Genomic DNA, 13,843 nt, shown 5'->3' on the forward strand with positions numbered 1-13,843 from the left:
CTCACAGTGTGAGAAGTGGGGACGGGACTGGGTGCCTGGAGACCCCAGGCCTGGCTGGAGCGGGCAGGGGCAGTGTGGCCCAGCAGGTTGGGCCTTCTGGCAGTGAGACTTGTGGTTGCTAAATCTTGCTTTTCAAGAGAAGTTAGAAATTTGGGTTATTATGTGAAATCTCCCAGCTCACAAGCACGGACAGTGAATGTCAATTTAAAAACGATTGCTTTATGGGCTACAGACAACTGCTGTCTGAATGGTTCCTGGAAGTGCTCTTTTACAACTTCTGTACGTGTCAGCTGTTACAGCCCCAATTCTCCACGTTTTGGGGGGGCAGCTCATACCAGCTGTGGGCAAAGATCACTTGTCAGTCTGTAATTGTTGGCTTCTCAATGAAATGCACAGAATTTGTGTTAAGTTGGGAGTTGGCAGGGCAGGACTGAATGTTGGGGACTATCTCTTTAGTGACCACAGAGGCAGAGGCACGAAACGGGCTGGTGAGGAAGACGGCTGCGGCCAAGTGACAAGGAGTTAAGACAATTACCTTTTGCCAGAGAACACAAGGACACTGTAGAGCACAGATAGGTGAAGAGTTTAACACAATTTATTTTATGCTTAAATAATCGACTAGGTCATCCAGTGTATGGTTTCTCATACATATGTCATTAGAGCTATGTGTCAATAAATGCTGATTTTATATGAATATAATCAACAAATTAAAGAATTTCACCAAAACCCAAATAAAAATGCCCTTTAAAACACAGCAGCCTTATTAACCTAATATGACATGGCTAGAATGGTTACAAATGATTGGCTTACTGAAAGGTGTCTACATCTTACAGCCAGTACACGATACAGGAATAAGTTTACAGCGTGCTGCCATTCTACTAGCTAAGAATTTCTGTGCAGTCCACTGAAAATACCCCTGACAGGGGCCTCTTATGAGCACCATCCACCTCTAAAGCGGCAAGCATTACCCTTTTAAGCACTACCAGCACCCCCCTCCCCCTAAAGCAACTACCGTATAGGGTTTTTTTTTTCATTTTTAGGTCATTTCATTGAAAAATTGGCAATAGCAACAAATATTAGATGAAGGGCTTTGTGTTTACAGATAAAATCTTCTGTGTTGCAGTATACTGTAGTGTTTGCAAAATTGGAAAAGATTTAATCAAAATAAGGTGATACACATGCATCAAAATATTAGTATTCTGAAGAAAAATTTTTTTCACAGAACTACAGAATTCCTCATTTTGGGAATTATTTAAATTTGCAGCAGATTTTAAAGATTTGTTTTTTTAAAATCAAGCTAGCAGTTTTGCGTATACAAACATTATAATTGCTAATATACAAGAATCGGTGAAGATCCCCCTACCCATCACCCCTCCTCCTTCTTTTGGGGTGAAGTCACTTGAGACCCCCGTTATGTTAAATGCATCTGCAATATTCTCTTTGTGTTCTAAGAGGCAGTGCCTTATTGACATTTATTCCATTTTTTCTGTTAGAATTTATACAGTGTTATTATTTACAGCAAAACTATAGATGTTTTAAAAAAGAAACAAATAGTGTTTATACCCTGACAGTTTGGGTCCAAGAAAAATAAGGCGAGCTGTTGTGGATTTTTAGTAATTTTAGTGTTTCTCCATGATTTGATCATTCCATCTCCTTCTGTCTCTTCTGGCGGCAGGAATTTCTTCCTTTTGTAAATGACACCAAATTACTTGAGATAAACTGGTAACAGCATGGCTTCTCGTATATACACTGCATTGCTAATTGCACACGTGCCAATCCTGGGAATGAAAGTGAATTTTCATGCTCTGTAAATTGGCTCATGCTAAATTAAAATGTGGGTGGTTTTCTTTTCCTTTTTTTCTTTGTGCATAAAAAAAAAATCATGCCATTAATGTGTGGAAGCAGCAAACACACACACCCTTCTCCGTAAATTTTTACTTCCTGCTGACTTATCTTCCATGAATTTCTCAATACTGGCAATAAAAACAATATGATCCTGTGGATAGAGAAACAATAGGTGGTGAGTTTAGCTTTTTCCCCCCCCTTCCTTTTATTTATTTATTTATTTATTTTAAAGAACTTGCCAAAATCTTCCTTGCCATTCAGCAGAAATGCCTCAGAGAATGGGGGCCCTCGACTTCTTAATGGGGTGGTTTAACATACTTTTGACTGAGGCGATTTGCTAGATGCCTCAGGGAACAAAGCCCTGAAGTGTGCTAGAAAGCTCTTGGAAGGCAACGACCTTCTCTGGGTGACCCTGTCCCCTCCACAGAAGATCGTTTCCCGTATTAGGGGTTTCAGGGATGGAGTCGGAAAGATCCTCTTCTAGTTCTGAAGTCTCTGACGCTCAGGTCACTCACTCAGGTACTGGGGAAAGCCATTTGCAGACCTCTGGGCCTCAGTCTTATCTGTGAAGTAAGGAGGCTGACAAAGGTGCTCTGAGATTTCCATCCAGATGTCTGGGGTTTTCAAGGGCACACGGGGCCAGGGGTACGGATTCAGGATGCAGCATCTCGGTCATGCCTCTATGTTGTATGATAAACCTCTCACCCTGCAAAATGCAGCCTTTCAAGAAGGGAGAACAGTGTCCTTACTTCATTTACTATGAAATTGCTTTTCCATATGCAAATTCAAATGAAAGACTATCTTCTGCCATTGCAAAGAATACCTTCCCTTCTCCTGCCTCATGTCAGTCATGACAGGATAAATCAATTTTATTTGAGCTTTTTCATGGACACTCCACTAAGAACATCTTGCCCTACTGGATAATACCTGCATAAAGTTATCAGTGTTTCAGAGCCAGTCTTAATAAGTCAAAATAAATCAACATCCTTTGGCAGAGGTTTTCATACTCTTGTGCAGTATTGTTCTTGGTAGGAACTCCTCCTCCATAAAACAAAGTTCTTCCTTCGTATCCCTTCCTCCCCAGCAGTGTGAAAGGGTGACACCTGAATGCCTGCCCGAGAACAAGACATAGGCCCTAGAGAAAAGGCGAGTCAGGCAAGATGAATTTTGGGAACAACCCTGTTCACTCCCATACATGCAACAGACTATTTTTGCAGGTCCAGGAGAACCTCTAGAATTCTGCTTCTGTTGGGGCCTAAAAGTGTTCTCAGTGACCTTGAGGTTGCTTACTTAACCCAGACAAGTTTCTTTCCCTTTAGGTGGGTCACCCAGGCTACCTTGGCTTCTGTAAACATGTTAGTACAGCACTTCCTCTGTCTGCCCCACCATGGTCCTGCCTTCCTTTTTTGTATTAAAAGTGGCACTGACCTCCATGCCCCAGGTCACTAAAGCTTGGAGCCAAGAATATCAAAGTATCAATTCCTTCTGGGGTGATTTCAACACCTGCCCCACTCCCATGACTATGCAGAGGTTCCAGAGAAGGAAAGTGACTCATTTGGGCAGGCCATGTCCCAGAGAATGTGCAAATCCGAGTAAGAAGATCAGGATTTTCCCACCTCTGCTTTTACCATCTATTCCTAACCTTCCAGGCACCAGGCTTCTCAGACGCTCCTATGATAATGTTACCCTGGTGATCTCACTTTGTTTTCTTAGGGAGAATTCTTAGCAATTTTTTTCTAATTGACCCTCCCCCCAACTTTTTACAGCTTAACTGATATATCATTTATATACCATATCATTCATCTATTATATATAGCTTGATAATTTTTAGTAAATGTATATAGATGTGCAGTCATCACTACAGCCCAGTTGAACTTTTTTTGTTTTGCTTCATCTTCCAAAAACCAGTCCAGCTTCCCAATTAATCTTGCAATAAGAAGCAAGGTCTTTCTCTTAGCACCTCAATGCACGCGAACATTATCTTTCTAGAAATAGTGGATATGTTTCTATAATTAAAAAAAACTATTATGCCCATTTATATTCAGGTATAATGTGGGTGATAGTTTAAAAGGTTGGGTGTTACTTGCCCTTATAAATCTCTCTTGTTCTTGGTCACGCAATCAGGGTGTGTAGGCCCCAGCTACACGGGGTGCAGGAAGGTTATTCACTGGGCAAAAGCCTATACCAAGTACAGTGTTGCACAAAAAGCATGAGCGCTTTGGCTGACTGGCTGTGGACCTGTTACAGAATACTGACAGTGTATAAACTGTGATGAGATCGCCATCTGATGGAAAGGTGCAAGGGCAGGATCCATCAAGATGACATTTCAGAAATAGAATTTGAGTCATCTTCTCTTTCCGGGTTTAGACAGTGGATCTGAGAGAGAAGCATTTGCATGGAGGAATCTGTCTGTCCTTGGGTTTTCATGCTTTTCAAACCCAAATGTAGTGGAAAACAAGGCAGAAAACCAATCGTTCCATTTAGTCATTTCACTATACATTTTTTAAAATTTTAAGAAACATTTAAAATATAGAAAAACAGCTATTCATCGGATTCTTATGGTTATATTTCAGGTTATATTTCACAGATGAATGTTGTACTTTCCATGTCACATTTTCAAGTCAGGAATATATTTAGGTTAAAACCAACCTTTCCTCTATAGGTTCACATACTGGTGGTATTTAGCCCCTAGTGGCTAGCTAAAACAAACCCACCAACAACCCCCACCCCCCCCCCCCCCCCCGCTCCACACACACCCCCTTACGCCTTTAGCGCTCTGCAGTTCATCCCAATAAACCTTTTCATGCTTAATGACCATACTCTCCACTGAAAAGCACTGTTTGACAATCTCCACTGCTTCTCAAACTTGGGTACACATTAGAATTATCTGGGGAGATTTAAAAAATCCCAGTGTCCAGGCCACTTCCCTTACCAGTTTATTTAGAATTTCTTGGGGTGGTGCCCAGCATCAAACACTTAAAAAAGAAAACCAAAAAACCTCTGTAGATGATTCCGATGTTCGGCCAAGATTAAGGGCCAGTGATACATTCTGGAGCAGCACTTCCCAAAGCTTAAAGTGCATACGTATCACCCCGGGATCTTCAAGTGTGGATGCTGGTCGAGGAGTCAGGGTGAGCCCAGAGATGCTGCGTTTCTAACAAGACTCCCAGGTGATGGCGATACTGCTGGTCCACAGACCATACTGGAGGGTCTAGAGGATCTAGACTACAGGCCAGTCATCAGCCCGTTGGTTTCTAACTTCCTTTTCTTTGCTCACGATTTCATTATCCACTTATAATCCCCTGCTGTCATCTTCATTTACCTCTAACTTCTCTTTACTCTTCAGGTGTGTTTCAAATGCCATCTCCTTGAAAGTGTGGTCTATCTTCTCCCTAGTGAGATCCACCTTTGCAGGCTCTTTTTTTTTTTTTAATATTTATTTATTTATTTGGCTGTACTGGGTCTTAGTTGCGGCATGCAGGATCTTTAGTTGCATGCAGCATGTGGGCTCTACTTCCCTGACCAGAGATCAAACCCAGTCCCCCTGCATTGGGAGCGCAGAGTCTTAGCCACTGGACCACCAGGGAAGTCCCTGTAGGCTCACTCTTACTCATCTTTAAAGACTTAGCTGTGTTATGCCCTAAGGAAAGTCTTTTCTGATATGCCTTCCCTATAGCCCACTGAGAACAGAGAATTTGTTATTCTAGTTCTCTTCCTAACCCACCTCTCTCTTTCCTTTCCTTCTCCTTTTCTCTCTCTCTTCTTAAGGAAGTCATGGAGCTAAAAACATTTTTTCCTAAGCATTAATTCTAACTACTTTATGTAATCATAATAAACTACTGCACCATTTAAAAATAATTCCCAGTTTGTGTAGATTTGTTCTTCAACTAATACCAATAAGTGGGGCTTAATTTTTGTTTGTTCTTTTCTAGTGACTTGTGATTAAAAAAATATCTGAGGTCACAGGGCCAGTTTTACAAAAATGAAAAGTAATTACTGGTGAAGTACTGATGTACATGTTGGCTATAGAAGAAAAATATAACCCTAATAAAGTTGTATAGTTAACTTAGTAGTACAACTAATAATGTTGTTATTATTAACAGGCACTGTTCTAAGGTGGAACTCATTTAATCCTAATAACAGCGAGGTACTATCTCTTCCATTTTACTAATAAGAAAATAGAGCCATACAGCTATTATACTGGTGGCACATTTAGTACATGGGCGAGCCAGAATTGGAAGTCAAGCCACCTGGCTCTAGACCCCTGCTTTTGGTTAATTAGGGATTTTTTTAAAGGGAAAGAAAAATGAAAAACACTACATAAAAACATTATCTACTTCAGATGGATTCTGGAAAAGATTCTGGAGGGCAGGGTCCTGAATCTGGAGTGAAGCAATTCAGACCATAGTTCTGACTTCCTGGAAGCAGAATCAGGAGGCCTAGGTCACAAACCGAACATGTCATTTATTAACTATAGCTTCGGCGATTTTGCTCTCTCTCCTTAGTAAAGAGGAATGAGAATACCTATTTTAATGATTTCCCAGGGCTACTGTGAGAAGCGAGTCATAGGAAATAATTGAAAGTGTTCTGAATTATAAACCGACGTGACACGCAGAGGACTTCAGCGATGCTGCTGTCCCGACCTCTCCCACCGTTGTGTTCTAGCACACCTGGCGGCTGCTGCTCTGTCCACTGGCCTCCTGAATCCAGGCTCTTCGGGTGCTAGTCTCGGCTCTTGTCTCACCTCTCTCTTTTTAAAAAATCTACATCATTTTTAAAGAATTGAAGTAGAGTTGATTTACAATCTTGTGTCAGTTTCACGTGTACAGCACAGTGATTCAGTTATATATACATATATATTCTTTTTCAGATTCTCTTCCATTGCAGGTTATGACAAGCTATTAAGTAGAGTTCCCTGTGCTATGCAGTAGGTCCTTGTTGTTTACCTGTTTTATATACAGTGGTGTGTATATGTTCATCCCAAGCTCCTGATTTATCTTCCTGCCCCCACCTCTTAGCACTACTAATAATAGCTGAATTTACTGAGGGCTTACTATGGGCTTGCCAGTCACTGTTAAGTGATTTACATGGATTCACTTGTTTAATTCTAACGACAGTTCTGTGAGATATGTTACTCTTATCCTAATAGAGGCGAGGAAATTAAGGCACAGAAGTGAAATAAGCTGGCTAAGCTTACACAGCTAGTAAGCGTGTGATTTACGTTCACTCAGGCCACTTCTGTAACCACGTTAAGATTGCTAGCCCAGATTTCTCTTCCTCATCACTGACAAATATTTAAGGCACTACAGATTGACCTATTTCAGTCCCGAATTTTGTTTTCCTTTTCTTAGCTTCTATATTTTTGTTAGTAGTTACACACAGGATCACAACCCTCACTCCCTCTATGGAATTAGTCTGGTTGTTATACTTCTGAAATGTCCCTCACATCAGCCCTCTCCTTTCTGTCGTCTCTGCCCAGGATCAGGCCCTCATCCTGTCTCATAACTGGGGTCCTCGTGTTCAAACTCTCCTCACCACTAACTCCCTCTCCTACCACTAGGGTTACCTAAATCCCAACTGACTGTATTATTCTCCTTCGACAACACTTCCAGTGGTACCTTACTGTCTCTGGGATAAAGGCCAAACTCCTGAGCATAGCACATATCACACTGCCCAGTCTTAAATCCTACCCTTTCTTCAAAAGCCAGTTCAAATATGCACTTCAAGAAGCTTTGCAAGATCTCCTCCATTGGTGTTTACTACATCTTCCAGTGGATTCTCCTAGTGATATTTTTATATCTTTTATCATAGCTCTGTGCTTTGATTTGTGTAACTTACTATCATGTTTGCCTCTTGGACTAGACTGTACAGTTATATGCCCTCAAGTGAGTGGTGATGCTGGGGATAATGTCTTTTTTTTTTTAATATATTTTTAAAAATTGAAGTAGAGTTGATTAACAATGTTGTGTTAGATTCAGGTGTACAGCAAAGTGATTTAGTTATATGTATATATATTCTTCTTCAGATTCTCTTCCCTTATAGGTTATTACAAAATATTGAGTATAGTTCCAGGTTCTATACAGTAGGTCCTTGTTGATTATCTATTTTATATACAGTAGTGTGTATATATCAATCCCAGCCTCCTAATTTGTCCCTCCCCCTCTCCTCCCTTTGGTAACCATATGCTTGTTTTCTATGTCTGTGAGTCTCTGTCTTGGAAATAAGTTCATTTGTATCTTTTTTTTTTTTTTTTTAAGAGTTCACATATAAGTGATATCATATGATATTTATCTTTGTCTGGCTTACTTCACTTAATATGATCATCTCTAGGTCCATCCATGTTGCTGCAAATGGCATTATTTCATTCTTTTTTTAATGGCTGAGTAATATTAGGATAATGTCTTCAATGCTGGACTCCCCCGACCACCTACACAGTGTGTGTCACAAACTAAGAAGTAAAGGGGCTCTAAATGTGCATGGTCAGTTATTTACAAAAGCTTATCAGCTAATCTGCATTATAGGAAAGTTTCTTTCATCCACTGATACTAAACTGCATGGATTAAAATATTTTGGGTAAAACCAAACAAATATACTAGAGGACCAGGGGCACAGGGGAAAAAATGAGCAAGAACCAGCAGAAACAGTCCTGCACTGGGTTCCAATTTAGAATTATTATACACAGAATATGAGAGAACTACATTTATAATGCATAAAGGAATAAAAGTAAGATTAGAAATATCTTCAGAAAAGAATATGCTATGAAAAAAATTTAAAAGTATATACTAGAGGGCCGAGGCTGAATATGATTATAGATTAGAGGAGCTAGCACAGCTTGGAGATCTCTAGGAAGGAAGAGGTCAGAGGCAACCTTTTACAGCTCTCTATTCCTCTTCAAAATGTTGTTCTTTGGGGCTCGATCCTGAGCCCCTTCTTTGCTCACTTTCACTTTCTCCCTAGGTAATCACACCTATTCTCTGGTGTTCCCTTTCTCTGATATTCAGTATTCACCTCTTTAGTGATAACACTCACATTTTTATACGCCTAGTCCAACCTTTCCTCAAAGCTCCAGACTTGTGTATCGACAAAAGCCTGAGTGCTTGATATTCTTCTTAAAACCCATCCTGTTTCTTTTTCCACCGCCCACCTGCTTACCCTTGAAACCTTGAGTCAAGGCATCATCCTTGACTCAACCCTTCTTCTCCATCCTAACCCCAAGCCATCAGATACTGTTGACTTTCCTAAAACTGCTGCCCAGGTCCTAGCCCTGCCACCATGGTGGCTTAGCTGGACTACAGCAATAACCTCCTAGCTCACCTCCTTCAGTTTATTCTTGTTTTCCCTCCAATCCTTCTCTACATAGCTGGTGTGCTTAAAAAAATAAGTAAAACATCAGGTCAGACTCTTGCTTGAAATCTTTCAAAGGCTTCACATTTTTTTTAGAATGAAATACAAATCCTATATTCTGGCCTATGATGAGGCATTTCTCACTTCATCATGGGCCTGCCTCAACCCCCACCAGCTCATCAGGCTCTGTTACACTAATCTTCTTTCATTTCCTCAAACGTGTTAGGCCTTTTCCTGCCTCAGGGCTCTTGCACACTTTGTACTCTCTGCTGGAGTCCTCTTCTCCTTCTCCCCATTCTTTACATTGTTGGCACCACCTACGAGGTCTTAGCATAAATGTCATGACTTCCGAGGGACTTTCCCCAGCCCCCAAGTCTAAATATGTTTCTGTGCTACTCTTCCATTGGATCTTGGAGTTTGCATTTTTAGCCCTTAAACAATTCATGTTCCATCTCTTTCCCCCTTGCATGCTGAGAGATGCAGAAGGGCAGGGGCCGTGGACGTTTTATTCACCACTGTATATTATGACTAGCCTTTTCGCTCTAAACAAGGTGGAAGGTCAAGTCCTTTTTTTTTTCCCAAACTGTATCCAGCTTTATTAAAGATACTTTTCATAAACAATCGTGGTATTTCAGGCAGGACATGGGCAGACAATCGTTAACAGTATACAACAACTTTCAAACTCCCTTTTGCAATGGACTACCAAAATCAGAAAGCCACTATAAAACCCCATGAAGTCTTCATGTGATGCTCTGAACAGGGAAAGTTTAGAGTGAGGGTTGACAGTTCACATTTAGTATGTTGTTTAACAACTTTTCACAAGCCGACCCTGACTTTCAGGAAATGGAAATGAAAATGGCGAAAGTATCAATCTGAAGATCCACAATCTAAAGAAGGAGCCGCTGCTCTTTTGAGGGACGCCATCTCAGTGGTGACAATCCGAAGTCCAGATTGCCTGACGTACTGGACCAACTTTGGGGGGTCAGGTTCCAACAGGTCTCTGGGTTTAAGAGAGTCAAGTCTATGCTGAAGGTGGAGAGGGAGAAGAGGACATGAAAACTAATTTTAGTTTTTCCACACCACAAGGCGTTTGTGCCAAGGTGGCTACTGTGTGTCAACATCAAGGAACCCCTCCTTCCTGGGAACCAGGAGGAAGTCTCTCAAAACCAGACGGGAAAGGTGTTTCTTTCCCATGTCAATCCAGCTTCAGAGACAATCTATTAGTGACATGTGCTCTTCCCCCAAAAAACAACAACGAAGTGTTCTGTATGCTAACAACATAGCTTAAAAGAAAAAAAAGTAAAACAAAATTCTGCATTTTTATAAAACTTGATTAAAAAATAGTATTTCAAACTGTACAGTCACCAGAAGTACACAGTTGTCAAAAATGCACACTTCACTTGGCCTCTCCAGCACCCTCAGCTTTCTGTGCCTGGTCTGTTTCGGCATCTCCGTTTTCTGCAGGGTTATTCCCATCCTTGCCAGCATCAGCTTTCCCCCTTTTCCTTTTGGGTACTTTCTCTCCCTTCTTTGCAGGGGTCTTTTTAGGCTTGGGCTCTGGCTTTGGAGGAGCAGGTTTAGCAGATAACCTTGCAGGTCTTCTCTGTGGTTCATCCTTCACCTTGGTTTTATCTCGTTTAGCATCCCCTTCAGCCTTTCTCTTGGGCATGGTGGTGACGGCGGCGGGACGTAGGCGCTGGACACGGGGATGCAGTGGCGCGCGGCTTTGGCCAGTGCAGGGGTCGCTCTTGCCTCTTCACACTGCTGGCCAAGTCCTTTTTAGAAGGCGTGAATGAAATGAGTCAACTTTTTGGCCTCAGATAAAGTGTTTCCCCCGGCAAGCCTCGTGCTGTTGCTGCTGCTCTTGGCTTCCATGTGGCTGTGAGATCCTGAGCATTTCCCTAAAAGAGGTTTACAATACAGCTGTTCCAGTCTTTTCCAACGTGTGTCTGGGGTACCTCCGTTGTCACAGCCTCACTAATCAGCTAATGGTATTTTTGAAGGTTATGGCTATGAAGTTTTGCTTTATTTAAAAAAACTAAACCAAAAAACTGAGTACTTTCACTGTGTATTGTATGAAGAAATTAACTACAGTTTGCGTTTGTACGTACATTTGATTCAAAATTTGCTTTTAGGTTTCTGATTATCATCAAGTACTATTCAACTATTAATATGAGTAATAGTTAAGAGCTAGGCTCTGGTTAAGTTAAAATTTTATCCTTTTGCTCATTAACTATAGGACCTTGGGTAACTCATTTAATTCTTCTAAGCTTCAGTTTCCTTGTTTATTAAAAAAGAGATAATAGTACTTACGTTATAGCATTGTTTTGGGGACTATATGAGGTAATGTATGTAATGATCTTACCTAGTACCTGGCATACAGTAATCTTTTATAGAATATGACTATTATTATTATTATTCTAACTAATTTTAGAAAGACAGCTTAGTGGAATCGGACACTAGGTGAAGTGTCAATAATCTTGAGGCCAAGTCCTAGTTCTTCCAGTCACAGCTGTTTGAAAGAAGAAATGTCAGATGACCTCTCCAAGCCATAGTATCCTCATCTGTAAAAGGTAGCAATCAAAATCGGTCTCCTCTTCCTGGAGGCTTGTTTGAAGGATTAAATAAGACAAAAATGTAAATGCGTTTTATAAACTATAAATCACTATATATTACGTATAAATTTTATACTTATTTTAAGCCATCAGCTTTTCCCTTACATTAAAAATAGGATGGCTGTGACTCAGTATTAAAGAAAAGCAGGTATAGGGTTCAGATAGCTCAAAATTCAACTGGTTAAAAAATGCAGAATAAAAATTTTGATGTCACCATCTGAGACTCAGTGAAACTGGGTCACATTCCATGTGCTTAGTTGTTCTTTAAAAAAAAAAGACAGCAGGGCCATAAGAACTTTCAATATACTTGCAAATTGATTTTTCCAGAGCACACATTCAGCGTCCTGGAATTCCAGGCAGTCTTCTTGGACTCATTTCCTAAATTCACTTATGAAAGGCAAATACCACCCTGGAGAGTAAAATGAGGCTTGCAGTCAAATCGCTGTTCTTTCCATCTGACACATTAAGTTTGCTTTATGCTGAAGCTATTTTCACATTCATATGAATTCTCCTAGTGAGTGAGTTTCTCTGTCCTTTGAGTGGTGTAGCAAGTGAGCCAAGGCCCTGCCAACTGCTTTACAGGGTGGATTATTTATCATCTTAAAGTCTCTTGTACATTTAGTGACCTAGTCATTTCTGTATTAATTCACTCTAAGGACCCTGGAAGCACAGCACTGTCATATATTTTTTGGTATCATTTATTCATAGATATTAGGTATATATTACTCTAGAAAAATGGCTCAGCTGGTGTCGATAACCTTTTTGGTTCTGTCCCACCCAGAGTCTGAGTCTATTACTGAACAAGTTGCTAAACTTTTAGGGGCATACTAAAGCTGACTGAAGTCTCTTCTAGTTTTTTTTTTTTTTTTTTTTTGCGTTATGCAGGCCTCTCACTGTTGTGGCCTCTCCCATTGCGGAGCACAGGCTCTGGATGTGCAGGCTCAGCGGCCATGGCTCACGGGCCTAGCCGCTCTGTGGCGTGTGGGATCTTCCCGGACCAGGGCACGAACCCGTGTCCCCTGCATTGGCAGGTGGACTCTCAACTACTGCGCCACCAGGGAAGCCCTCTTCTAGTTTAATTTATCAGAATTGCTTAAACAGCAATTTAAGACTGCAAAATCATGCTTAGTGTTTTATTAATCTGCTGTATAGCCAAAGCAGTCTTGAGAAAGAAGAACAGAGCTAGAGTTATCATGCTCCCTGACCAGACTATACTACAAAGCTACAGTAATCAAAACAGTATGGAACTGGCACAAAAACAGACACATGGATCAATGCAACAGAATAGAGACCCCAGAAATAAACCCACACACTTATGCTCAGTTAATCTATGACAAAGCAGGCAAGAATATACAATGGAGAAAAGACAGTCTCTTCAATAAATGATGTTGGTAAAACTGGACAGCTACATGTAAAAGAATAATATTAGAACATTTTCTCACAACATATTAAAAAAAACCCTAAAAATAGATTAAAGACCTAAAAGTAAGACTGGAAACCATAAAAGTCCTAGAAGAAAATATAGAATACTCTTTGACATAAATTGTAGCAATAGTTTTTTGGATCTGTCTCCTAAGGCAGAGGAAACAAAAGCAAAAATAAACAAATGGGACAGAGGAGTGGATAAAAAAGATGTGGTACATATATACAATGGAATATTACTCAGCCATTAAAAATGAAATTCTGCCATTTTCAACAACATGGATGGACCTGGAGGGTATTATGCTTAGTGAAAGAAGTCAGAGAAAGACAAATACTCTGTTATTACTTATATGTAGAATCTAAAACATATCCAAATGAATATAACAAAACAGAAATAGACTCACAGATATAGAGAACAAACCAGTGGTTAACCAGTGGGGAGAGGGAAGGCAGGAGGGGCAAGACACGGGTAGGGGATTAAGAGGTGCAAACTGCTATGTATAAAATAAATAAGCTACAAGGATATATTGTATAGCACAGGGAAATATAGCCAATATTTTATAACAACTTTAAATGGAGTATAATCTATAAAAATTTTGAATCACTGTGTTGTACAT

The 13,843-nt window shown here is 40.4% G+C and overlaps 2 protein-coding genes across 26 annotated transcripts in view; both read right to left on the reverse strand.

Annotated features, from left to right (window-relative positions):
* Positions 1–577: 577 nt before the first annotated feature.
* Positions 578–13,843, reverse strand: part of ANK3 (ankyrin 3) — a 688,018-nt gene continuing 674,752 nt past the window's right edge. For 21 of the 25 annotated variants that reach the window (XM_049696621.1, XM_049696616.1, XM_049696615.1 and 18 more), the window contains one exon: positions 578–1,996. The gene's annotated coding sequence lies outside the window, so the exon portion shown is untranslated. Of the gene's footprint in view, positions 1,997–5,263; positions 11,797–13,843 lie in introns of those variants that run through there. The other 4 variants (XM_049696612.1, XM_049696625.1, XM_049696631.1 and 1 more) reach the window with 1 other exon arrangement.
* LOC117196646 (non-histone chromosomal protein HMG-17-like) lies at positions 10,490–10,858 on the reverse strand. Its single transcript, XM_049696642.1, has one exon. It carries the CDS (start codon positions 10,856–10,858, stop codon positions 10,586–10,588), a length of 273 nt encoding a protein of 90 aa, XP_049552599.1. The 3' UTR covers positions 10,490–10,585.

This window comes from Orcinus orca, chromosome 14 (genome assembly GCF_937001465.1).
Source record: "Orcinus orca chromosome 14, mOrcOrc1.1, whole genome shotgun sequence".
Lineage (NCBI taxonomy): Eukaryota > Metazoa > Chordata > Mammalia > Artiodactyla > Delphinidae > Orcinus > Orcinus orca.